The 26,651-nt window shown below is 39.5% G+C and overlaps 1 protein-coding gene across 1 annotated transcript in view; it reads right to left on the reverse strand.

The window, feature by feature from the left end:
• The window catches only part of RND2 (Rho family GTPase 2), an 81,335-nt gene extending 55,456 nt beyond the window's left edge, over positions 1-25,879 (reverse strand). Inside the window, exons 1-2 of the mRNA XM_075177417.1 lie at positions 25,633-25,879; positions 7,261-7,348 (exon numbers count right to left, since the gene is read on the reverse strand). Coding sequence (XP_075033518.1) covers positions 7,261-7,348; positions 25,633-25,821 — 277 coding nt within the window. The 5' untranslated portion in view covers positions 25,822-25,879. The remainder of the gene's footprint in view (positions 1-7,260; positions 7,349-25,632) is intronic.
• Positions 25,880-26,651: the final 772 nt, after the last annotated feature.

The following is a 26,651-nucleotide window of genomic DNA, read 5'->3' on the forward strand; positions in this document are numbered from 1 at the left end:
ACAAATGAGATGCGACTTGTCTAACAAACAGATTTGAAATGGAAATGATTTGGTAATTATATTGTCATTTCTCTTATTAATGCAACAGTAGCAGAGGGTGGCTTTAGTGAACTAGAATGCTGCTCGAAGCGTCAATCACCTGTTAACATAGCCTTATAGGGACAGCGGCAAAGTACGTGTAAGGTGAGAATAACACAGGGCGTATTTAAAAACAAATAAGAGTTTGTTGGACAAGTGAAGGACAGGATTATAAGGATAACCTTACCTGAACCAAGGTGATCTACATAAAATAATATTTAGAAGTCACCTCTTGAAAAGAAGATATTTAATAGAAGTTTATTAGGGTTCTTGGCTTTAATAGTAAGATATATAAAAAGCAGAATATTTTCCCTTTCTGTATTCAATTAGACCAGCATAGCTATAATCTTATAGCAGATATTTCATAGCTGCATTGGGGGAAAAGTAGCATCGCTAAAGCCAATTTCTGAAAATGGGAAATTTTTCAGCAGTAATGTGAATTATTAGCAGGTTTTTTCCCTTTCCAGCTTAGGGCTCATACTGAAAAACAGACAGAAATGACTCCATAGTCAACATCTGCTTTATATTAGCCTGAGTAAAGAATGCCTTTGTTTCCTTAAATTTTCATGCTTGCTCAATACAACCAATTTATGCTTAAATGCTTACTCCCTCATTTCAGTTGCCTAGCTGAGATCAGGAATTTTAATGTTAAATTTTTAGGACTTTTTTTTAAATTTATTTCTATGAACTGAATATCAAAAATAAAACGTAAGAAAGGATTACTAGTGTACAATCAGGGCCGGATTAACCCGAGGTCTAACTGGGCTACAGCCCAGGGGCCTCGGGCATCCAGGGGGCCCTTGACAGAGCTCAGCAGAATTATTGATCGGGACAGGGGTGGGGGCGCTCCCGGCCCGATCAATGCTGAGCCTGTCACTGCAGTCCTCCTTCTCCGGCTCTCAGTAATCTCCTTACTGAGGAGGTCTTGCGAGAGTGTCACGAGATCTCCTCACTCGTCTGGGGCCTGGGGCCAGTCTGCTAATGGGGGAGGGGGGGCCTCACGGGGGAATGGGGGCCCCCTTAGCCCTGGGGCCTCCATTCCTTTAATCCGGCCCTGTGTACAATCCTCACTAGGTAAGAAATAATTAAAAGATTGGCTATGAAAAGTTCACCTGTCACCGATCATACATCCCGATTGCTCTGAATTCAGCAGGACAGTCGAATCGCCGACTTTGGAATGAGGGGGGTTTCCGGGGGAAAAAGGTGAGGCATTGTCAGAAAGTGCAGATGTGGGATTGATTGGGGCAGGTTTATGTAAATTAGGAGCGTGATCTGTGTGGTCCAGATTTCGCCTGGATAAATGTTGGGAGGTATGCCTAAACACAAATGAGGGAGCCTAAGCAAAATAACTGCCCCCACCGTGTGCAGATGTCACAAGCACGGTTTCCCACCCCTGTGATTACCTATACTGCAGCGATAAAAACATATAAAGCACAGGGCCACACTGCTCGAAAGAGATATAGGACAGAGATATCCATGTTCATACCCAGGACCTGGCTGTGCTGGGAGGCATCTGCCCCCACAGGCCGTTTCCATAGTGTAACAAGAATATCTGAGCACTTACGTAACATCAATATGAGGCGCAAAGTGTGTCTGCACAGCCCGACCACACTGTAACTATTTAATACCTACAAATTTAATTAAAAAATCTTGGAGGGCGTTGGTGGTAGGGAAGTGGGGGGGGGGGGGGGGGTGGTACAAGGAGGTTATCCCCGAAGAAGCCGCCAAATGGATCTATAACCTGAACACAATGTCCCCCACAGGTCTGAATATTGACATTGATCTTGGCACGTTTCTTGAATACTAACCCTGGCTCTTTCCCTTGAGTGGTTTTCTTATAACTCTCTTACAACTTTGATTTTTCTATCAGGCTTCACAATTCTTCATAACGTTCTCATTTTGCTTATTAAACAAATATCTTTCAAGGACTTATTTTCTGCCAATTCACAGACTTGTACTGAATTACTCCGTACATGTGTCACCACTTTATCTTTGAGCCCAAGCCTGTCTCTGCTTATATAAAGTCTATTTATTCTTGGCTTGTACAATATTGAGCATTATGATCTTATAACCAGGGGCAGGCTGGGCTGGAGGGATCTGCCCCCCAGGGTGGTCCCATACTGGGCTACCATGGCCTAGGTCAACTGCATTTTCTTCCCTTTAAAATGTTCCTAATAGGCTGCTGAGTCGAGTCTTGCCTCCCAGACTAAAATTTGCCAGCCCTTCCCTACTTATAACCCATATTTACTAACATTCACTACCACCTTTACTGTTATTCACACTAATGGATGTTTGAACAATCTTTTTTTGAGGGACATCCTTCTTGGGTGAATTGAGCCAATAGTAGGAATGTGTGCAGTCTTTCAACGATCCCATCGTTATTTAAGACCAGCTGATTACTACATTGATATACCTACACTATTCCCTGGAGAAGCCCAGCTTTCCACAGGGGAGAAACGCGTAAGTCCAGGACCAAGACTTCTTACTGTTGCATCACCCATTCTGACTGCACAAAGGACGTCCATCAGCAGCATCCGTTCACTCCGCTATATGCAGAGAAATTGAAATGGAACAGAGAGCCTCCGCTGCCTTAAGGGGTGTATCATTTGTTGGGAGTTCAGGCAATTAGTCCATTACTGTAGCTGCTTGCACTGAAGTTTAACTCCAGAGGAATGGCTCAGCCCTCCCTTTCCCCATAACACTGATGTAGAAGGAGTAGAAGACTGTACATAGTGGGCCTGAGTCATTATGGGGAGCAATGCATAAAAAGGAGCAACTTTTCACCTGGGCACCATGTTGTATTGGAGGGGGAGGTAAATTTAAAATGTGGGGCAGATTTATAGTTGGGGTAGGGCATGTCCTAGATCAAATTTAAATTTCAGTGTAAAAATAAAGTAATCAAGTATTTGTGCGCTACATGAAAAAACAGCCAGTATTTTCCTTAAGTGCAAAATAATAAACTAATTTGCACCCCTTGCATTGTAACATGGTTAAGTCCAGAAGCAAACTTACTCTTTTTTTTGGTTTGCTCTCCTTTATAACTCAGGCCCAGTGTCCCCACAAGGACGCTGCGTGAGTGATACAACCTACTACATCTACAAACATTGCCACCATCTGTTGAATATTGGAACAGTTAACAGCGTTATACGATTGTGTGCGGCACACTGTGGAATATCGCTCCTTACCAACACCTATACCATTTTGGAAAATAGTGTGCTGAATAAACATTTAAAGTTTTCCCTAAATAGCAAAGTGTACTCTATGGACTAAGGACATTTTTGCCTTGTGTATGTATAGGCAAAGTTTGATGTGACAGGCATAACTTCTTTGCTAAACATTTGCCTTTTAACATAACTCATGGTTTACATTTGAATACTACAAGTGATTCATTGTTTTCAAAACTACAGTTGAGTCACTTTGTAATTCTGATGTTTTGTTTATTTAAAAGAGTGTGTTTTCGAACTCAGTGTCTTCTACACCGGTTTATAGGTGTGTCTCATATACCATTTGCATTACTATCTATTAAATGGTATACACGCCATCTTCCTCTATTTTGCACCTTTGGAAGCTTTTGTGTTACAATTCTGGTTGGGAGTGGTTTTGAGAATTCACCTCCCACAAATCCCTATTGGCAGCATCTCTCACACTGTCGGGATATATGACAGAGCAGATAATACAATCCTATAACCGCTCCCATAGTGGCTACCTTTGGCTGGGTCACCTGTATTTTTTCCTTTAAAATCTTCCTATTCTCACCCCCAGGGCTAAAGTTTTCCATTCAGCCATCTGTGCACGAAGGCTGCGTTTACTTTAGCTACATAAGTCAGAAACAGAGTCAGAATATACTCTATTTATATTACTTTATGTCTATAAATCAGGAAAGCACTGGGCTATATAGCATTTGGCACAACAATTCTCCATCCTTTGCATATTTTAACATGGGTGTCATCTGTCTCAAGGCATTCCGAGTCAAGCTAAAATTAAATAAAATCCATAGGTTATAAAGGACCGGTGTCACTAGGGCCAAATCATCACTTAAGCAATATCAGAAAGTAATATCTATAGAACAAGAAATGCTACAAGCCAGTTATGATCCTTTACTAGCCACAGAATACGCGGAAGCATAACAAACTAAATTATGCACAAATGGTCCTATGTGTCCACTTTTTCCATTTGAGGAAAGTACCCCAGTACAAAAGCTCTGCCTACTACCACTTTTCAGACCACCCCGTTAATTAAAACATTTACATCTAAAATACTCATTTTTGTGGCCCCTTCTGTATCTTCAATAAAAAAATTAAGTGACAATCTTTATGTCATATGTCCCATTTGTACATTTTAATGTTATATTACAGTTGCAATGGGATTTCACGTATAAAATACACCTGGCTGGTGCAAAATTACAGGCCAATTAGCAATTTTTAATATAAGGTAGTTTTGCAGAGAGAAAAGGGGGTTGTGTCTGACTGTGAAATCAGAAATGTGAACCATAGTTGCCTACACTCCCGGAGTGTCTGGGAGACTACCGAATTTCTGGGAGTCCTCCCGGACTTCCGGTAGGGTAAGGCAAACTCCTGGATCCTTGTCGCAGTTAGTTAAGTTGCAGGGGGCGGGGCTCAGCGATGCGATCTCACATCATTGTGGCCCCACCCCCTGCTGTAATAAGCTAAAATCTGGATGGCAGGTTAGAGGGCGGGGCCAAATTATGCAGCCCGCTTGGCCACACCCCCAGGAATTGCCAGCGAGATCTCTCCTCCCGGAGTAAAGTACTTTCCTGCACCTAGCTCCCAACCAATAAGACAAAACCCAAGAAATATGTACCTCTGCTCCCCCAATCCTCCTTTCCCCAGATGGGCGCAATCATGTATTTAAAATTCCTAGTAGTGTTACTACTACATTTTTAGTTCTGAATGGAGTGATCAGTTGATGCTTCAGTATTAAATCAATTTGAGATGGGGGTTGAAAGGTGTAATTCAAATCCTGGTGTGTACCATCAAAGCGCATATAAAGTAAAATTAGAATTATAGTTTACTGCTCAATAGAAATAATATTTATTTTTATGCACTAAATGTATATAAATGTCACATGTAAGTGCATCACGGCAGTTGTTTTGCAATATAATTCTACCACATACTATTATTAAAAGCACTTTGGAGTAAAATAAATGCAGTTATTTTTACAAAAAAACAGCAACACATCACAACATGTGTCATTTATGTACTATTAGAAAAAGATTTCCTTTTTTTCTTTTTTTTTTCTTAAGCAAAAAAGTAATAATTCCAGTTAAGACCGCGCTTTAAGATGAAGTAGGCTATAAAGACGTGTCATGATAGACTCCTCTGTCATTAAACTAACAGGGTATTATAATGACGTTACTTTTGGTATAAAACACAATCATTACTATACAATATGACAGCTTCTAAATGCCAATAAGTGTATATATAATCGCTGGTTGAACTTACTAGCATTAAAAGTGATTTACGCTGCCATGTAACATTTATATTGAGCAGATGGGTAGGGTCTGTGCCCTAGATGTGTCAAAGCTAAAATGTATGCTATATTAGCAAACAAAATATTGTATTCATTTCTAAATTCTTTTAATATGGGATACACCAACTTAAAATTTATTAAGAACCAAAAATATATTTTATAGGCATAATATAAATCTGTATTTACAAGAAAAATGTCCCTATATCTGGGGATGGATAAATTATTACTGCGTGTGTGGGAAGAATGGAAAATATTTTTGGCCAATAAATAAACAGGCCCAAAAAGTGCCTGACATGCTAAGATAAACAGTGCTCGTAAAGCTGGAACAGAATACTGCATGCCGATTTACCCGTGTTCACTGTTTCTATGAAAAGGTTTCCAATGCATTAGGTGAGATCAACACAGACTTTTTAAGACCACTAACATTCCAAAAGGACAGCCCCCCACCTGCCCAAAGAAATATTTTACATGGACAGCAATATATAGCAGTTAGGGGGGCAGCCTGTCTTGAGACAATTGATAATACCTCCTCACATTTAGAGGGAGGAAAAAATACAAAATCAAGACAAAATAGGCACAGCCCCAGTGTGAACACCCCTTCCTCTCACAATGAGCTTAACCATGCCTCCAATTTGCTTAATCCATACCCCAATCTTCATTGGTTATGCCACTTTTTGGACTATTTCAATAAAACTTGGACTGTTACGACAACAGGCTAGGGGGGCAGCAGACAGAAGAAATCCCATTACAAATAACGTTAACTGGATAGCATAATTTCATAATGTTGGAGAGTTTTACAAATATATGCAGCGAAACAATACACTAATTAAAGCTGCCATCCTGTGAAAAAATTATGCACATTGCTTTTAATATAGTTAATTCCGGAGTTGTTCTTTTTATCCTACAAGCTGTTAGTCACATGACATAGAATGTGTGGACAGAGAGGCTTTGGAAAGTCCCTGTTTTCAGGATGCTAATATACAGCACAACTCCCCCCCCCCCCCCCCCCCCATACTCCACTTCCACTATGTACATGATAGATCAGGTGACCCTCCTCTCAGGAACGCGCTTGAGTGCCGAAATGCAAATGCATTCCAGCTGAGAAATCTGTACACAATTGCCATTTAAAAAAGTGTATGTAGGATTGCAGCTTTTTAAGGCTATTGTTCTAAGAAACAGCAAATATGATATATGTTCTGACAATATTTAAAAGGGCAGTTCCATGCCCAAGCCCTGGAGTTCGGGATAACATTTCCCTGTCTGTGCTCTAATGGTTTTTGCGCAGATGTCAAAAACTAGAAGACGGGGAGTTTTAACACAGCTTGTCTGATACTAACCAAGCACTGTTTAAAAGTGCTCTGGCAAATGCGGGCGAGACCAGAACTGAAGATATTAGAGAACCACTCAGAACTAAAACACTCGATGATTCACGTTTCCTATAATGTCCTTCAAATCTGAGGAACATAATAATAAATCACAGCCTTACCAAAAAACATCTTTAGTTCTGACAAGCTCCTGAAAACTGTACATACATACTTGTGAATATTACAAGTAGCTGTTTCTTAAACTTGCATTTTATGTGATTCTTTAATGCAATTTTATTTGGATGGAACACATAAAAATGATGATTATTTTTCCATGCTGTACAACTCCCAGACAGTATACCGACACAGAGCAGAAGCAGAGACTTACCAGATGTATCCCACATGTTGAGCTCAATCCTCTGCTTGTCTATCTCGAAACTGGCCGTGTAGTTCTCAAAAACGGTGGGGACATAGTTCTAGAATAGAAATAGATTAAACAGGATTGTTTGTTAGCCAGAACATCACAGACACACAGCTCTAAAATGTGGACACATCCGTAAAACGTTTTTTGTGCATTGTAAACGTTATGGGTGTACAGTTTCACAAGCCGCACAGTTAGCCTTCTTATTTCCAAAACACACTTTTCAAAGACCCCAGAAAGGAAACCTTGGATAACAGTTACCATGCAGTTGCAGTGATGTGTTTAATCGGGTAAATGACGACTATCAAATCACACACACACACACACACCAGAGGAGACAACCTGTCAGTCTGTTATATTGCGTAGCATGAATTTTGCATTCACTACACCTTTAGCGTAAGCAGAGTGTTTGCTCAAAAATACACTAGTACACATTACAGAAGTGGAAGTTGATATTCAATGTATAGGTTCACAGCAGGTGCTTGAAAGTGTGAGGTTACCCAGAAAGGCAAGGGTTACATATATATATGTTTTTAATTGAGAGCTAACTTTCCAAGAGGTACCCCAAACTCCTCCAAATGGCAATACAACACCAGCACTTCCCATACAACACTGATACCAACATGCCTCTCAAACAAGCAATATAGGAAGGAAAGTTGCTCAATGAATTTATAGGTTCACAGCAGGTGCTTGAAAGGGTGGGGCTATGCAAAAAACAACAGAGAAAAATCCCCAAAATAGGGACTCTCATTGTCTAGGACATCCCTATTAGCAGAAGCACCTTGATGGGACAGGTGCCTTATCATGCATTGGCAAATATGTGTAACTGAGAACTCTGCATTTTTACATCTGTACAAGTAGAAAAGTATCTTCTTTACTAGTTCATAGCAGAGTGCTGGTGGATTTTCCTCCCTAGTGCACATTACTCCGTATAGGAATTATAGTGAAAGGAGGCTGAAAATCAGTTTTGAGGATGAAATGGATGACAAATATGGACACACCTCATGGAGGTAGAAAAGTAAAAGCACCGACCCTCTTTATTTTATCTATGTATTTAGTCTATATAAAAGATGCATGTATTGCAATACAAATGTTCAGGGATTTCCCTAGCTTCTGTAAGTGTATCTTGCCTAGAGAGTAGCTTTCTTTTTCTGTGCCCAATATCTCTTCCCAAAACCCTCCTGACAATCTTATTCAATCCTCGGGGAGGTAGTTATAAGGTGTGCTCTGAGAATGACAGAGTGCATCAAACGGGGAGGCAGTCGTGAACCACAACATGTGCTCATCGCCTGTACAGATATAACTTACATGGTCACCTGTACAAAGCACAATTAAGCAATACATTGTTAAAGTGCCTGCATAAGACGCACCCCACAGCCCATGTCATATCATGGGGGGAAAGTAATGATCATATCATATTAAAATGACTGGGATGTTGTTAACATCATTAGATTTTTTTCAGTATTGACCATTTTTAAACATATTTTGCAGTTTCCCCAACATTCCAAACCCCAAAAGCATAACAGGTCAACAAACTATGTCACCATAATGGCCTCCTTTCCATTTTATTTTAAGACATCTGCCTAATGGAACATGTAAAATACAGCTAATATAAAGCATTAAACATTCCAAATTAACACAACCTAAATTAAAAATTATCCCTGAAGTGAATATGAGACGCTCCAAATGAAGCAGATACAAAATATAAAGATGCAGCTTTGGCATTTATAGAATCGTGTACTCTGTCTGATGATTTTAAATATATTACTGAATAGCACAGAAGGAAGCTAGAAAGAAAATGAAGGTAATGGGCCAGATTCATTAAGGAAAGTAAAGCAAAAAAAAAAAAGGAGTAACTTTGCACCTGGGCAATACCATGTTGCATTGGAGGAGGAGGTAAATTTAAAATGTGATGGCTGATTTATAGTTGAGGTAGGGCACATCCTAGATCAAATTCAAATTTCACTGTAAAAATAACACCATCAAGTATTTGTGTGCTACATGAAAAAGCATTCAGTATTTTTCTTATGTGCAAAATAATAAACTAATTTACACCCCTTGCATTGTAACATGGTTTGTTTAGGAGAAAACTTACTCTTTTTTTTTTGCTTTACTTCCCTTAATGAATCAGGTCCAATGAAAGAAATACATTTATGGGCGAAATTGTACAACCCCAACCAGATAAAGTCATCTGAATGTGTTCAGTCCCTTTATGAAGTAGGATTATGCCCTCCAGGTGAACAACAGTAGGTCCAATAGGTAAAAACACCCTGCTAGCCTGGCCTATCTGAGACCATCTGTAAGCTCCATTGTCTCTTAGGTGCTAGTCTGATCTAATAGATCGCAAGTGGATATTGGTCGTCTTTGGACAGCATTTACAAATTGGCCCGATAATTAACTACATTATTATCAGAGAGGTTTTGCAGACACACAATGTGATTTCAAGCCAGTTACCAGATATCTCACCTGTGTATCCAGCTTAGATTTAGCCGGATGTAATCAGCCCCACAAGATTTTGTCCGTTATCAAACCAAATAAATGGACATTAATGCCGGTCTCACATGAGCCTACTTCAGATAGTAATTTGGCAAACCCAAATTGCAAGTGACCATACTCTAAATGGTGTGAGGTCAGGGGCGACAAGGCCAGAACAGTGCTTTGTCATCCAGCCTAGCATTTTGCTCCATAGATCAGGTAATTTGATGATTAATGGAACATTGTTTCCAATTGTAAAGTGCCAAGGAGTATGTTGGCATTATATAAATAAACAAGTTAACCCGTGCATGATACTCATGCATTCTAGTCAAATCAAGCTATTTAAGGTCTTAAAAAGGTTCTTGTCATGCATTTGGGCCTAGCCCAAGCCTCCTCAGGGGAAGAGCGTTACTTCCCGACGCAAGCGCCCTTTTTAATGTGTGTTCATGAGGTAAAATTACCTCATGAAAATGAGTTTGACCCCTCAACTCGTAAATTTAGCCTTTACTACCCCTCCCACGGGGGGAAGGCGGGATGATGGAAGTTAACTGACTTCACTATTCTAATTTTTTTGTCAAATAATGTCAGTATACCAAATATCAGGTCAATTGGATGAGCCCTTTCTGAGAAAATAGTTTTTTACACACACACACTAACACACTAACACACGCCGCTAGGCTTTTACTTTTATATATTAGATAATGCTAAGAATTTAGTAGGTCAGTGTATAACTCTGCCCAGCAGGTGGCGCTGCAGCTTGTTGTTTTTTTTCCCACACACACACTAACACACGCCGCTAGGCTTTTATATTATAGATGCCGTGAATAATAATAATCCTAATCATGAGCAATCAAATAATAATCAGACTGAGCTATTATCCCTCTCTAGCACCAGTTTACAATGTGTATTGTATGTTGTATTAATGTGTCAAAACTTTGATTTACAAATCCAGGAGTAAACAAAAAAGCCCAAATAGCTTCATGTATGTAGCCAACTGCCACAAAATAAAGACTGCTAATAAACAGACTGACTGGTTAAAGTAAATATCTGGTTGTTGTGGATTACAAAACAAGGAGCCATTCACCTGATTAATCATGCAGGTTGCATTTACCGATTATTTTCCTGAAAGTTCCAAAGCCGTTGCATTCCATAACACACACAAAGCATTTGTCCCCAATCCCCATGTGACCACTCTTTATTTCTCTCATAGGCAGAGCCGTAACTTACAATTTTAGCGCCTGGGGCGAGAAAGAAAAATGCCACCCCCATAACCCTCAATTTTAACCAAGTGAACCTAAAATATTCATTAACTGCGCCCCCCTTCAGCGTTACGCCCTGGGTGGCCGCCACTATCGCACAGCCCTAGCTACGGTCTGCTCATAGGTTTCAACTATGCCAGCAATTTTCCTGCATAACTTCTAATTTACACCATTAAAATTTCTTATTTCAGTGTGATATGAGTGAATGATAATTCAATCGCAGGCATTCCTCCATAACTCATCTTCTAGAGTAAAAAAAACGAGCTCCCATGGGATTGAAAAGGAAATGATTACGTTAACACGTTCTGTAGATGAATGTGGACTATTCCTGTGGGATAAGTAAAGCTAATTTACACTATTAATTTGCAGATATAGTTACAATAAAGATGTTTCTGTGCTCTGGATGAACACAGAAACAGAGAATGCTTCCAAAGGATCAATGTGTGTTTTATTACAATAAAATGTAAAAATAAAGTAAAATACATTTCATTTACTGGGGCAGCACGGTGGCTAAGTGGTTAGCACTTCTGCCACACAGTACTGGGGTCATTTCATTTTAATTCCCAACCATGGCCTTATCTGTGAGCAGTTTGTATGTTCTCCCAGTGTTTGCGTGGGATTCCTACGGCTGCTCCAGTTTTCTCCCACACTCCAAAAACATACTGGTAGTTTAATTGGCTGCTAACAAAATTGACCCTAGTCTCTCTCTCTCTCTGTCTGTCTGTGTCTGTATGTATGTTAGGGAATTTAGCCTGTAAGCTCCAATGGGGCAGGGATTGATGTGAGTGAGTTCTCTGTACAGCGCTGCGGAATCAGTGGCGCTATATAAATAAATGGTGATGATGATGATGATTTACTGACAAGTGGGCATGTACTCCACATAGAGAAGGGTGTCCCCCAACATGCACCATCAGCAAAACAGCACAGGAACTCTACTTTAACAGCCATCATATCCTCAGGAAGGGCAATATGTAAGCCCTGCAATGCTGTAATTTCTCTTATATGGTTATGTAATAAATATGCAATATTAGCTTTGATATAAAGTTGAGCTCTGGGGTAATAGCGGTCTTTATTCTGCAAACTATTGTGCATTACCAACAAACTAATTAGACTGTCACTGAATATGGCTTAGTAGCTATTCTAGATCATATCATAATAACAATACATCTCATTTGTATGCAACATTAAACTAATTAATAGGGAATGCAGTATTCAAATGCACCATAGTCTGCAGACCTGCCAGTTAGTGTAAATGTAAAAAGGTTAAAAAAGCTCTGTTATGCGCAAAGCGTAATCTGTGTATTTGTTACTAATAAAAACAGATTATCTGAAAAATAATTGGTTCTTAATGCATAATTAGTAATAATGATTTTCCCCACACTAATTTGTAAACCACCATTCCAGTTGTCATCCTTATTAAAGATAAAACAGTAAACCTAAAATGCAAGAGCTATTAATTAATAATTGACCTATACTGTATACAAGTAAAAGTTTCCATATCTTAAAAGAACCTGCATGCAGGTTAGTGTTCTCGATTATCAGACATTTTCTACAAAAGGTGGCTAATTGCAGTGTCCTTCAAAGCGATTACAGACAGGAAGTCTACTGTGTATAGTATAAGAGCTCCCCTAAAGCTGGGTACACACTACAGAATTTTCCACTAACTTTTTATGCCAATCGATTTTACATGCGATCGATGGTCTGATCGCTCGGTCCATGGACTGCATACACACTAGCCTTGTTTAGGACGATAAAGGGAAGAGCGGACGTCCCTTTAGCGACTTTTTACAGTCACTGTTGTGGTTCGGTCGGAAATTTATACACACTACACAACGGAAACGAGATTGGAACGAAAATATTAAACGGTACGACCAACCAAATGAGGAGACAATCGTCCATTTGGGCAGACTTTCGACCATCGTGTCACTACACACACTGACCGGTCTTTTGAACGAGCGGTCGTATGTCGGCTGATTGAGCCGATTATTGGATGAAAACTGTGTAGTGTGTACCCAGCTTTACACATAGAACTTTAGCTCAAATATCTCCAGTATTGGTAAGCCGCTAAATAGTTTTACATATGTACATGTAAATGCTGTTAGAAGCTCTTTTACAAAAGATATCATGTATTTTAGATTTAGGGGTCCTTTAATTAAAATGTGAAGTCCATCAGCAGAATAACATATTATAACAGATATAGGAAAATAAACAGTTTCTTAATTAAGGTACATTCGCTTTTTAATAAAATATTAAAAACTATGTTGTTTATTGTTTTGCTTGTCTTCACTTATTCATAACCCATAAACCAAATTCTTCTGCTATTAAGGGACCTGTTTGCCTGTAAGAACATTGAAGATACATTAATAAAAACTAGTACATGGAAAAAAACAAAATCGGGTAGCCAGAATTGCTCCTAAAAATTGACTTCTTCTGTGCAATATTTCCTTGTATTTTAGAGAGGTCCTATCTTCCCCCAAACAAGCTACTAATAAGATTCACAAATACAAAAGTTTGCACAGCCCTATTGAAATTGCAGATCTTTCTGATGTAAAGCCTGAAAGTCAAGATAAATCATGACAGACATTTTTCAGACTTTAATGTGACCTTGCAACCAACAAAATAAAAGTGAAAAACACAGACAATTTATAGGGAAAAAAAAATAAGTGGGGGAAAAAAAACCTACAATACCATGGTTGCATAAGTATACATACCCTTCATAATGGGGCAATAGCTGTGTTCAGAGTTATCCAACCACAGTCAAAATTATATTATACACCTGCCAGCATGTCACAATAGAAGATATTTGAGATAAAATTGTGATTATAGTGAAAGGAATATACCTATATACAGACTTTCTGTCAGCAATTCCATTGAATGGAACTTTAGCCAGAGAACAACAGCTTGTGCTCGGGTACACAACGAATGTAAATACAGTGACAAATATCTAAAGCTCTGTCTAACTATGGTCACTATATATATATATATATATATATATATATATATATATATATATATATATATATATATATATATATATATTTGTACATTAAATTAGCATATATTATATACAATCCAACCTATACCACCTGCACTTGCCTCAAAGTAAGCCACAGGAGGATCGCTTAATAACGTAGTGCAAAAATTATGTGCTGAAACCAACAGCAAGCAATCATATCTATACCAAGCTAGTGCAGTCAAGCTAATTAAAGCTAACATCTGATTGGTTGCTATGAGTTACAGCACATGCATTTTTAAGTACTCTACTTTATTATAGAAAACCTATGGAGGTTAGAGAGTTAGCATGTATGCCCACCACTTTTCCCAGATGCCGTCGATTAAAATCAACAACTATATTTCCATGGAATCTTTCTTTCCATAGCTTTAGAGCCGAGCCTTTCTTTACACAGCGCCAAATGTAGCTTTGTAAAAACACCTTAATGCACTGTTTCTTGGGTTGTGCTGATTTGATTACCATAGTAGTATTGATAATTGCAATTTGCTGCCAGAAAATATTTAATCTACAGCCAAATGTTTCAATATTTAATTATTGAACCTGATAACTGTATTTTCAATTCAAATATCAAAAGCAAGTCTAAATTATTATGGGTTTTAATCCTCTCTCACTACAGTTAAAAAAAAACATTATAATAATGAGATTAAGACCAGATGTTTTAGCAAATGCTATTGTTTGAAGTCTACAGGGGGAAAACATAGGCTAGAGACTGAGAATGAGCTTGTGCATAAGTAGATAAATGGCAATTGTGTAAACAGTCTCCTTAATCTTATTATCCTGGTTTAAACACCAGCATTGCAGATAGCCTGCGGAGTCTTCAAACAGAATCTATTGGGGAGGGGGGTGGGGGGTTTGCATATTTGCACTCTGTTAGTAAAAACACTGTTGTGTTTAGGGCTCTTTTAATACATATGTACAAAGGATATTTGTCACATGGCTCACCAGAAGAGATTTCAACTTTCTAATAATGGAGCCAAAAAGGGATAAAAACTGAATTAATAATTTTCCCACCCAAAAACATAAGTTTTCTGCCTCCTGCCTGACATTTCTATTTCTGTTGATATCATGACCATAAATCCCACCCCGCAAGCTTGTTGCCTAGGTGTAATCCTTGACTCACAACTGTCGTTTATTCCCCACATCAACTCTATATCTAAATCATGTTACATACATATAAAGAACATTTCCAGAATACGCACATATCTCACACAAAGACACCGCAAAAACATTAATTCATGCACTCATCATCTCCCGCATCGACTATTGCAATTCCCTCCTTACTGGTCTTCCCAATGTCAGACTTGAACCCCTACAATCTTTTGCACGCAGCGGCTAGATTGATTTTCCTTGCAAACCGTTATTCCTCTGCTGAGTCACTCTGTCAGTCTCTACATTGGCTGCCTGTATTTCAACGAATCCAATATAAAATTCTTCTACTAACATACAAGGCCATCAACAAAATTGCACCGACATACATCTCCTCATTTGTCTCAAAATATCTCCCAACTCGACACCTCCGTTCTGCACAAGATCTACGTCTTTCTTCCACTCTCATCACATCCTCCCATTCTCGGTTACAGGATTTTTTTCGGACAGCACCCACTTTGTGGAATTCCCTCCCTCACACAGTAAGACTTTCCTCTAGTCTTCAAACCTTCAAGCGTTCTCTGAAAACTCACCTCTTCAGACAAGGTTATGATATTCCTCAATCACCATCTTAATTTCCCTAGATACATCCTCTACACAGCTAACGCAAGACCACAACCCTCTGACCAACATTGCCACACACACAGCCCACTCAATACTTTTACCTTTGCATTCTAGCTGGTCCATTGTGCAATATGATGTAGCACATGCCCTTGTGTTTCTAACTCCCATTGTCCTATAGATTGTAAGCTTGCGAGCAGGGTTCTCTTACCTCTCTGTCTGTATGTATTACCCAGTATTGTCTTATTAATGTTTGTTCCCAATTGTAGAGCGCTACGGAATCTGCTGACGCTATATAAATAGATGTTGATGATAAGGTTCTACAAGTAACTTTATCAGCCTATTAATATTCTGCAGAAACAAGAAACTCTTCATTTAAAAGAGGAGACTCTCCCATTTCAAACAAGAATGAGGGTTGGCCCATCTACAGCCAGCTAGCTGGACATGGACAATAGTCCTTAGCAACCAGGGGGAACAAATTATAATGTATACCAAGGTAGGCAGCAATTAGAGCTGTCAAGCCTTAAGACCAGAGACTGTAGGGTCAGTACCTCTAACACTCATTTGCAGCAAATAACAATAAGCAATGATAGTGAAACTTGCTATACATCCCCTCTGACCAATTAGTGGAATATGAAAACGTATTACAATCTTTTATTGGGATACGGTTTTAAGCTACCTATTGTGTGTTGCAAAGGACTGTGGGTACAGTAATGTGGTATCTAATTCAAATAAAGTTATTAACATTTTCAGACGCATGGATGCAGTTACGGAGACATTACAGGGCTTTAAATAATAAACAATGTAATACCCAGTGGTAAGTTTGTAAGAAAAAAAAAATTAAATAAAAAATAAAAAGGTTTCAGATCAATGCATAGTTTATTAAATAGTGGTCCTGATTTTATATTTTATAAAGAGTATTTTTATTAAAACGTCCCAGGTCATCAACTCTGACCACCTGCCCCAGAAAATGACCAGAATTGTGTTACTATAGGCAGACTGGTATTTATTTTCTGGAACACTTGCACGATTAATGATCATCAGGTAGGATTATTTCTCAGAAGAATGGACTTGTATCCCAGCCCCAGACTGAACACTGGGGAACACGTTCGTTGTTTCTACTGGCCCTGTGACTTCACTAAGAAACCATTAATAAACCCGGCTATGACTGACACATCTTCAAGTGAATTGGGAGTTTGTAGCATAGACTGGATACAATATGCAGTGGGGAGCAGGGCCATCTTTTCCATTGGGCATGATGGGCAGCTGCCCGGGGGCCCAATAGGCACGGCTCTTAATGAGAATAAATAATCCTGCAAAAGAAAAAAAACTGCAAAAAAACCCTTCAAGGGTCACTGAGCAAGTACATCTATCTATCTCTATATGTCTATATCTGTATCTGTATATATCTATATATCTATATCTAGGGGCCCCGGTGCACTGCTTTGCCCGGGGGCCCATAATGTTGTTAAGATGGCCCGGGTGGGGAGACGCCAATGTTTTGCATAAGAAGCAAGCTCAACTAAATGGCCAAACAAGCAGTGTCCTTGGCTCATCTATCAGCTGAAATTCTTATCTATACTCTTTTTATCCTGTCTCCAGTCCTCATTTTGCAACAGTATATTGTGTTTCCCTATTTTTTGTGCAGCATGTTACATTTTCCATTCAGTCAATTGAATGAAATTAAAGCATAAAAATAATTAAAAGACACACACTTTATTTTTGTGTGTGTTCTTTATGCTCTGATCAGAATACATAAAACATGCAATGAGCCCTGATGTCACAGTGTAAAGCACAGTTCTTATGCCCACAGTATGCGGTGGTCGCTCCCAAACCCACCTAGCGATCCCGTTTCTTATAGACAACAGCAGCAAGCAGAGAGAATTTTTGCACAATCCTAATCAGAATCACTGCACATAAAATATACACAGAACCTCATAGTCTCCATGGCCCATTGTCTCATATCGGACACTGGTGATATCATATCTTATCTGCTTGCTGTATTCCTGCTGGTCTGCTCAGCCTCATATCTGATCGCTGTGTCTTCATAGTTTCTCTTCTGCCCATTTGTCACAGCTTCGCTCACTACCCCCCCCCCCCCAATTGCCTTTCATCTGCACATTGTCACCTCCCTATGTGTCACCTTTCTCCTTGTTCTGTCTCACATCTGCCATTCTGCTACTTCTTTCATGTTTCTTATCTGCAACCTTACTTCATTGCCTACACCAGTGGTTCCCAAACTTTCTCAGTTCAAGGCACCCTTAGGGTCTCCATAATATTTTCAAGGCACCCCTAAGCCAAAATAATTATCAAGTAGTCCCCCGTCCTGCTTACCACTGGCCCTGGCCGCGGTAACCCTCTGAGATTGCAGTTTGGAAACCACTGGCCTTCACCATTTCTAGCTTCTGTCTCCTCATTATTTCATGCTTGCCTGCCCCCCCCCCCTTCTTGCTCTTGTACCATATATACCCCCTCTCTTCACTGCCTGCGCCTTCGTCCATTTTCATCGTCTGCCCCATAACGGTCATCTAACCAATGCTTACATGCCTATCATTTGTCCCACACTTTTTATTGTTTTTTACCACTGTTTCCCATCACCCTTTCTCTGGTCTGTTCTTGTTTCAGTCCCAGATTATGGAATACCCAGTGCACACAACAAGAAGTGATGAGTAATTAGTCATTTTCTGTGACACAGTGTCCTGCAGTCAAATATACAGTTGTCTGCATATGAACCTAGCAGATGACTGAAGTCCCTTCCTGCCTTACCTTGCTACACTATCCTATTGCAGACCACGATCTGCCCCTGTAGCTATGTAGTCAAAGTAACAAAGGCTCATGACTCCACTCAACCAGCCTGTGCCCTGGATTAGGTCTCATCCCTAGACAGAGGCATAGATGAATTAGAGCCAATAAGGAGCTTCCACTCAGTCCTGCTGGAACCAATACTGGCAGGTTGACTTTGTGACTGTGAAAAGATGAGAATCTGCCAGGACTGAGAGGAGCCGGGCTGAGATTGGAAGCCCTTTATCAGCTGTAAATCACCCATGTAGAGTTAGAGTAAGCTGATGGGCTAATCAACATTGTATCACATCACTTTCCTTGCTTGTTCAGATAGGTAGGCATTGCTGGGATATGTCTAAAGCTATTTCTGTGCAAGGCCATCCCAACTGCAACTACATTACAGGATTACAGCAGCCCTTTAAGTAACAGCGAGGGACCAGCTTAAAGGTATTTATCCCTTGACTCCTTCCCAGCCCACCCTCGTTATCTGGTGATTAGGGCACCATACAACTGCATATTACATGATATGTGCCCAGCATTACACAGATATGGCCTAAAGGAGTCCTTCAGCTAACCCATACGCACTAAACATATCAACATAAAACGGATTTAAAATGAAACATACTATAAGAGAGAAAATATAAATCATTTTATATTTTGTAAAAATATATATATGAAAACAGAAGCGGACATTCTAATCATTGATTCCAATGCCAGTGAACCCAGGCTGTTCCCATACTCAGGTGGGGTAATATCCACCTCACTGGGAACACTGCAGAATACAGGCTCAAATTTAACAATACCATCTGAATTTTCCAATGAGGCAATAATTAAAAACATAAGTCAATTAAGCCTATAATAACAAAGTCTGCAGTATAAATATAAGTCTACAGGTCTACTTATACAACATCCACACAATCCAGCATTGCACACGGAGGTAAATGCTGCTGAAAAGTTGTAGACAAGTCCATGTAAAAAAAAGCGACTACTCTTAGCACTAAAGGTACACCCAAAATTCTAATACATTAATTAAGTAATAGAATGACAATTATGCATTTGCACTAAATACAAGATCAACCCAGATACTGTTAAGCACAATGAGAATAGAGAAGCCATAGCTGGAATGCAACAAGGCAGCTAAGTGAAAGGTGACCAAGGTTTTGTTCAGATGGTATAAATAGGGTAAAGTGACATCATAATGTGATCCAAATGGTAATGATAAAAAAGCACAGTGCAGAAGGAGGGGAACAGCTACAGAGGCGGAGTCAAGGGGGGGACCTGAGTCATTAATGAGATCAAGGTAAGAAAAAAGAGTAAATGTTCTCTGGGACTAACCATGTTACAATGCAAGGGGTGCAAATTAATTTATTATTTTGCACATAAGTTAAATACTGGCTGCTTTTTCATGTAGCACACAAATACTTGATCGTTTAATGTTTACACTGAAATTTAAAGTTGATCTAGGACATGCCCTTCCCCAACTATAAATCTTTACGCACATTTTAAATTTAGCTCCCCCTCCAATGCAACATGGTTTTGCCTAGGTGGAAAGTTAGTCCTTTTTTATGCTTTGCAATGCTAAATAACTCAATGAGTCTATGTGATACTGGCACATAATTTCCTTATACATTATTACTTTACCCGATATCAAAAAGTAGTTCAAAATTATCACAATTTTGCATTTACCTCATGTCATTTTATACTTTTGGTTATATTTTACCAACCTTGATGTTCATTAACCTGTTTTTCCATTTGCTCTCAGTAAAAAGATCACTTAATTTCACAGAACATATTTTTATCTCTAGATGAAATATAGAACAATACAATATATCATACAATATATCATACTTACCAACTCTTCCAGAATGTCCAGGAGACCCCTGAAATCCGGGTAGGTCTCCCAGACTCCCGGTAGAGCAGGCAAGTCTCCCGCATCCTGCAATTTGCTAGCCAAAATGACGCAATTTGCAGTGAATCGCGTCATTTTGGTCCCGCCCCTGAGACAGAAATGATGTTCCTGTCGCGGGGGAGAAGCCAAAATGACATGATTGACCACGCCCGCGACCCCCACTCTCCAGGACTTCACTATTTAAAAGTTGGCAAGTATGCAATATATCACCATACAAGACAAAACCCTACATATAAGAATCACCACTTTTTAATAACTTTCTGAAAAATAATGCAGTTTGTTATGTCCGCTTTTTGAGGTAGGTTTTGGTCATCCGACACTAAATGAACATATTATGAATGAAAGAATTACACCAGGTAATAGGAAATGTTACAATCTTATACATCAATCATATGAAAGGCGAAGAGAGTAGACGAAACAGAATAAGGGCCCTACATAGTGTGGACAGAACAGAGAGGTCTAGTTTAGCAAGCATATATTGTAACGCAGGCCGAAAGTCTTCCCCTTCTAGCCAGTCCCAGGGGCGCATGCAGGGGGGGTTTGTGGTTCTCCAGAAATCCCTCCCCTCCGCAGAGAACGGGAGCTAAACACTGCAGCAGTGTACTGTACAGCCGTGGTGCTGTCTAAGAAGCGTCCGCGGCGGTGCTGTACAGTACAGCAAGCAGCCGCGGCTGCTGTACAGTACAGCATCGCCAAAATGGAGCTGCTGCGCGCTCTCTCTCTATATTTTTATTTTGGGGGGGGAGGGGGGAGGAAACCCCCCCTTAAAAATCCTGTGTTTGCCCCTGAGTCACGCATTCAGCCAAACATGCATCAAGGCAGAAGTTTACACACACAAATATTGCTATGCTTTTTAAACGGTTTGAAACTTGCACACAACTTTTCAATGACGGTACTCCCCAAACAATAGTAGCTGCAAGTGACTCCAACACCAGCTGGAAGAGGGACAGGAGTTACAAGAAAGTTCCAGTACAATCATCACAACTAGTAAATAAAATATATATATATATATATATATATATATATATATATATATATATATACACATACACACACACACACACACTCATATTGCATTGTTGTCTGCTAACTACTGCTGCAGATACGCAGGCCAATTTTAGACGCTCGGCATGACCACCTTAGGAAGTCTTGATCATGCATATTCTCCATTAGCACATAGCCCGATGAGAACAGAGTACACAGTCTGATGCAGTCACTTTACAACTGCATTTACTGACTGTCCAAGCTGATATTTTTTAATCCCAGATTTTGGACCCATATACTGTGCGAGTTGCAGTAATTTAGACCTAAAATAGCCTACTTGACTATCAAAATCAGAGCGTATGATGTGACAGCAGTTGACAAGCAGGTCACTAGTGTTTTCCCAACACATAAAAATGTGAAACCTGTATTTAAAGAAAGGGAAGGCTGAGGCTGGAAGATTGGAGAACAGGCTGCATGTGGCCCTCTACAGGGAAACTGCCAGTGCAAAGGAAGCGACAAGTACATACAATATAAATATTACATAACAAACAAGCAGTACAGAATGACAAAGATATAATAGAATGTAGATGGAAGAAGAATATTTCATTTTTATATCCTAAATAATAACTCACTGAAATAGGACAGTAAAAGTATCTAGTGGTACACAGTAAATTAATTACAAACAATAGTTATAAATGCTCTTATTCTTATTGATAGAGGACATATCATTGTGGAAAGACAGCAATCTCACATAGATAAGTTATGTTTAAATAGCAAGTTTAGTACCTTTGAAGGATACATCTGATAGCCATTTTAAGCTGTTTTTCTACATATCTTGATCTCTTTTTCAAAATATCTCTGAAGATAACAAAACGTCTGACAAATGCAGGCTGCTACACAGACACAGGCTCACAGTCTCTCTCATGAGAAGGCGGGGAAGGGGGGAGGGATTATACAGTACACAGAGCAAACAGAGTTCAGAATGGCATTTCAAAGCCTCTCTGCTCACTACCTCATATGCAATATGACTGTAGTTGCCACGGTAGTCCATGATACCAAGCGAGAAAAATTAGAAAAAATTAATAACAGCCTGCAGCAACACACTATTTTTTATAGCCTGCAAGAGTCATTTATGTTAGAAAAAAACAAACACACGAAAAAACATTTTTTTATGCGATTACTGCTTCAAGATGACAAAAACTACCAGCTACTTGATACATAAAATAAATGCCGAAAGGTAGATAGGATATGGAGAACAGTACATTCTAAGATACGGTTCACACTCACGCACTTAGAAAATGCTCTTTAGATGGACGTGTTTTCCATGCATTTCATTTTTACCAATAAACTATTTTGAACTGGTAGCGGACGTTGACGTAAGACAAATAGGTTATGCCGCATTCTAATATTTTAACTGCATCATTTAAGTTTTAGATTGCAATGGTAGGGAAAAGCCCACAAGATTTCATTGATCCCAAAAGCACACGAACTGCGGATAAGTGTGACCAAGCCTAAGAGTAATACAACATCTGATCACACAATACTTCCATTTGTTACAGAACCTCAATGTTCTGTAAGATCACTCTCATAGCAATTGAAACTAATGACATATAAAACTTACAGCAGATACGAATGTTGCAAAGAAAAGATCAATATTTTCTAATATAAGAAAGTAAATGTAAATACTAGATTGTGTTATTTTTTTTAAATACAATTCTGTTTTCATTCATAAATAGCAGAAACAAATCTGTAAATTCCACATGCTTCCTCCCCACACTGAGGAAAATCTCCATAAATAGGAAGGTCTTGTAAATGTGGGGAAAATACTGCAGAAAGCTCTGTTTCAGCTTTCCAATGACCAGTTATATGTATTATACAAAGGTGACTTGTTAGTGCATCATAAGTGGAATTAAAGCTGGTCATACACAGCTCTATCTGGTCACTTGGTCCGATCCATCAGCAGCCAGATCTGTGTCACACTTGTTCTTACACCTACACTTGTGTCAACAAATTGGGAATATACAGTCATTTGGCGCTCCACAACCGTTTACTAGTGGATTTGGTCCTGGAGGGCAACATGAGAGAAGCTGGAGAGTGACCACATAATCTGTCAGATGATGTCATAGTCCCCGCCACATATATTATCCGTCACAGCCAATATTTGGTAGACCCTGATCAGATGATGATTGGATCCCCCTGTAAATAATATTTGTACATATGGAGTCCAGATGCAATCACTTCACTGAAGTTATGGCATGAGGAGCCACCAATAATAATCAATGCCATCAGAACTCTCCATTTCACAGATATTATTCAAATAAATATAAATATATAATAATACATTATAGTAGCAATACTTGTGCCTGATCCTTGCTCTACAGAAGTGAAAAGAAAGACAATGTATTGATAAAAAACAGCGTCTGAACTGGGCAAAATTACCAGGAAAATAGTAAAGGCTGGGAAATAGCAAAGCTGTAACTTTAAAGGAGGCAACTCAGATACAGAAGTACCCTTAGGAAACAAACCTGTTAGTTACACTTGTTTTCTACTTATATTGTGTGCTTTTAAACAGTGATTAATATTTGATCCCAGTGCACTGCACGCGGTTCAGTTTTAGCTAAAATTACACATTTGGTCTTTATACCAAACAGACAGGGTCCAGTAATTATTAAACCTCTCTGTAAACTATGTAGAACAAATACTGTTTTTTTGGTACAACATTCACTTCCCTGTACAGCGCAATTGTGCAACAACACTACTATTGTCAGTGGCATCATATTATGAACTCTCCACAGGTTCAAACTGCACTATAATTACTCCTATATCATCACACTGTAACACATCACTCTCCTAAAACCCTTTCTGAAAGACTTTCACAGGGAGTATAGGATCACACTGCAGTTGATGTCCTTAAGAGGAAAAAAAAAACATATCCAGGATTGCTCACACAGTGAACTTTTCCCCATACACTGCATTTGTGAATAGAGGGCTGCACTGTTGGACTTGTATAAAAACTGAATTCTCTGCCTGCACTGCACTCATTCACTACACATTGCTCTGTGGAGATGGCGCTGCCTTCTTGTAAAATTGTACTGCTCTGTATTATACTGCATTTATGTCCACTATAGCATTGTACAGTATGTCTTTATATAATAACCATCGCACGTTTCATATGTGCAAGATTGCAATGCAAAGCAATGCCCCGCAGGATCAGACTGTACTCCACTGGAAACTGACATATGATTCCACTTTGGGGCGAAAAAGGGGATATCCAGACAAGCTGCCTGAAATTAATCTTACTGTAATAGCATACTATTTAACCCTTCATAGTTTATTAGCTACACAAAGAACAGTTAGGATACCACCAATTGTCTACCAACATAAAAATCAATTCAGCAACAACTGTGCGCAACATACCAGATATAATAAATGTATAACACTGTCTCCTACACTTAGCTCGTCCATATATAACATAGTTATCAGATTCAAAACAAAAATCACAATGTACTTCTCAATGACAGGCACAGGCTTAATAAACATACATACTACAACAAACTAGTGCATTCTGCAAGCAGGAATGAACAGCTTCAAAATAGAACCCTGATCATTTATTGAAAACAAACAGAAACCTGTGTAATGTGATCACCTACTGCACTACTACTGCATGCACATAAGTAGCGTCCCTAATATATTTGAGACAGACTGAATATTGTATATACACATAAAAATAATTTGTTATCCCCAAGACTTTTGCAACCGCAAACCAATTTTTCTCCGCACAATTTAACCCTTTCGTGTCTAGCTCATATCGTTGCTCTATAAATCAAGTACCCCGATCCTTCTAATTCTCACCGAGCATAACGTTGTGTTACACATCTTAGCAGGGCACATACAACGAAGTGAATAACTAGGTAAAGTCAAGCTCATTGCTAAGAAACCTTAACGAATACAGACACCCGCAATTCCAATCATCACAACCCCTTGCACAGAGTGAAATGCGGAGCAAATCGGAGTGACTACGAATTCATTGGAAACTCCAAAGTACTTTTAACAAAATATATAATAGAACACTGAGAACTGACATACACTAGAGCGAGAGAACATTCTAACCACGTTACTATACAGATAGGAATCCGGAACGACTCCGGATTCTGCTGGGTGATGTCACTAGTAGCCGGAGCAGGTATTATAGTATGAGGTTACAGACCCACCTCTGGGTAGCAGTCCTTAGCGAAGACGTGGAGCAGAGCCGTTTTGCCACATTGAGTATCCCCGACCACCACTATCTTACAGCGAGCCATCTGCTTGTCCATTCTCTCCTCTATGTCCTTGGACCTGCTCTCCCCCATGGAGAGCCCCCCTGCCCAGTGGAACAGAGCCCCCCGGTACAGTCCACACATTCACTGCGATCCTCAGCCTCCCAGCATCGCTCCTTACTGCACAGCCCGGCCAGCCGAGCCTCAGACCTGCCAATTGTAGGGAAACGCCTCTGCCAAGCCTTCCCCCAATCAGGAGCCAACGTGAGCTACCCTCATTACCATAATGGGCGTGACCTAGCAGCGAGCGCTTGTTAAGAGTATAGAGTACCTATGAGTTTATTCTAGGTACAGTATGTTAATATTTATATAGACACCACAAGTGTGCACGTATGATGCGGACAATAAAGGGTTATAGAAAGGCAATGGGAATAGTGTTTCAGGAACTGTGTCTAGAACTATGGATAAGTCAGCAACAAGTTTTTGTATGGAGGGTAAAAATCTCACATATAAGACAATTATAGTTATATATACTACAAGCAGGGACATTTTATCTGTAGTGTTTGTGTGGTCATTTGTACGACAATTAACACCAGAGGTGAAGCTCCATTTATCTGAAGTCACTTATTTCTTAAGCTTTCCTCCCACACAAAACCTTATATCTGTTGTCTGTAAATTGTTTAGGGTGTGGGTAGCGGAGGACTAGGGGGTCTATTTACAAAACCGTGATCAACCATAAACTTGGACAGGTTGCCCAAGGCTAATACGCTGGTAGAGCCACTTCACCTTCCAAGTCAGGTTAAACAAACTCGTTTTTAATTTAAAATCTGGCTTTCTTCACCCCATCCACTAATGTTCCTGTGTTTTTGTAACTCAGTTCCACTCATTTAGTTTTCATTAAAATCAGAAATCTATAGCGGAACTAAGGCGTGAACGAACACTACTGAGGGTGAAGATGTGATGGGTGGAGGGGG

Source organism: Mixophyes fleayi, chromosome 6 (genome assembly GCF_038048845.1).
Source record: "Mixophyes fleayi isolate aMixFle1 chromosome 6, aMixFle1.hap1, whole genome shotgun sequence".
In the NCBI taxonomy this organism is placed as follows: domain Eukaryota; kingdom Metazoa; phylum Chordata; class Amphibia; order Anura; family Limnodynastidae; genus Mixophyes; species Mixophyes fleayi.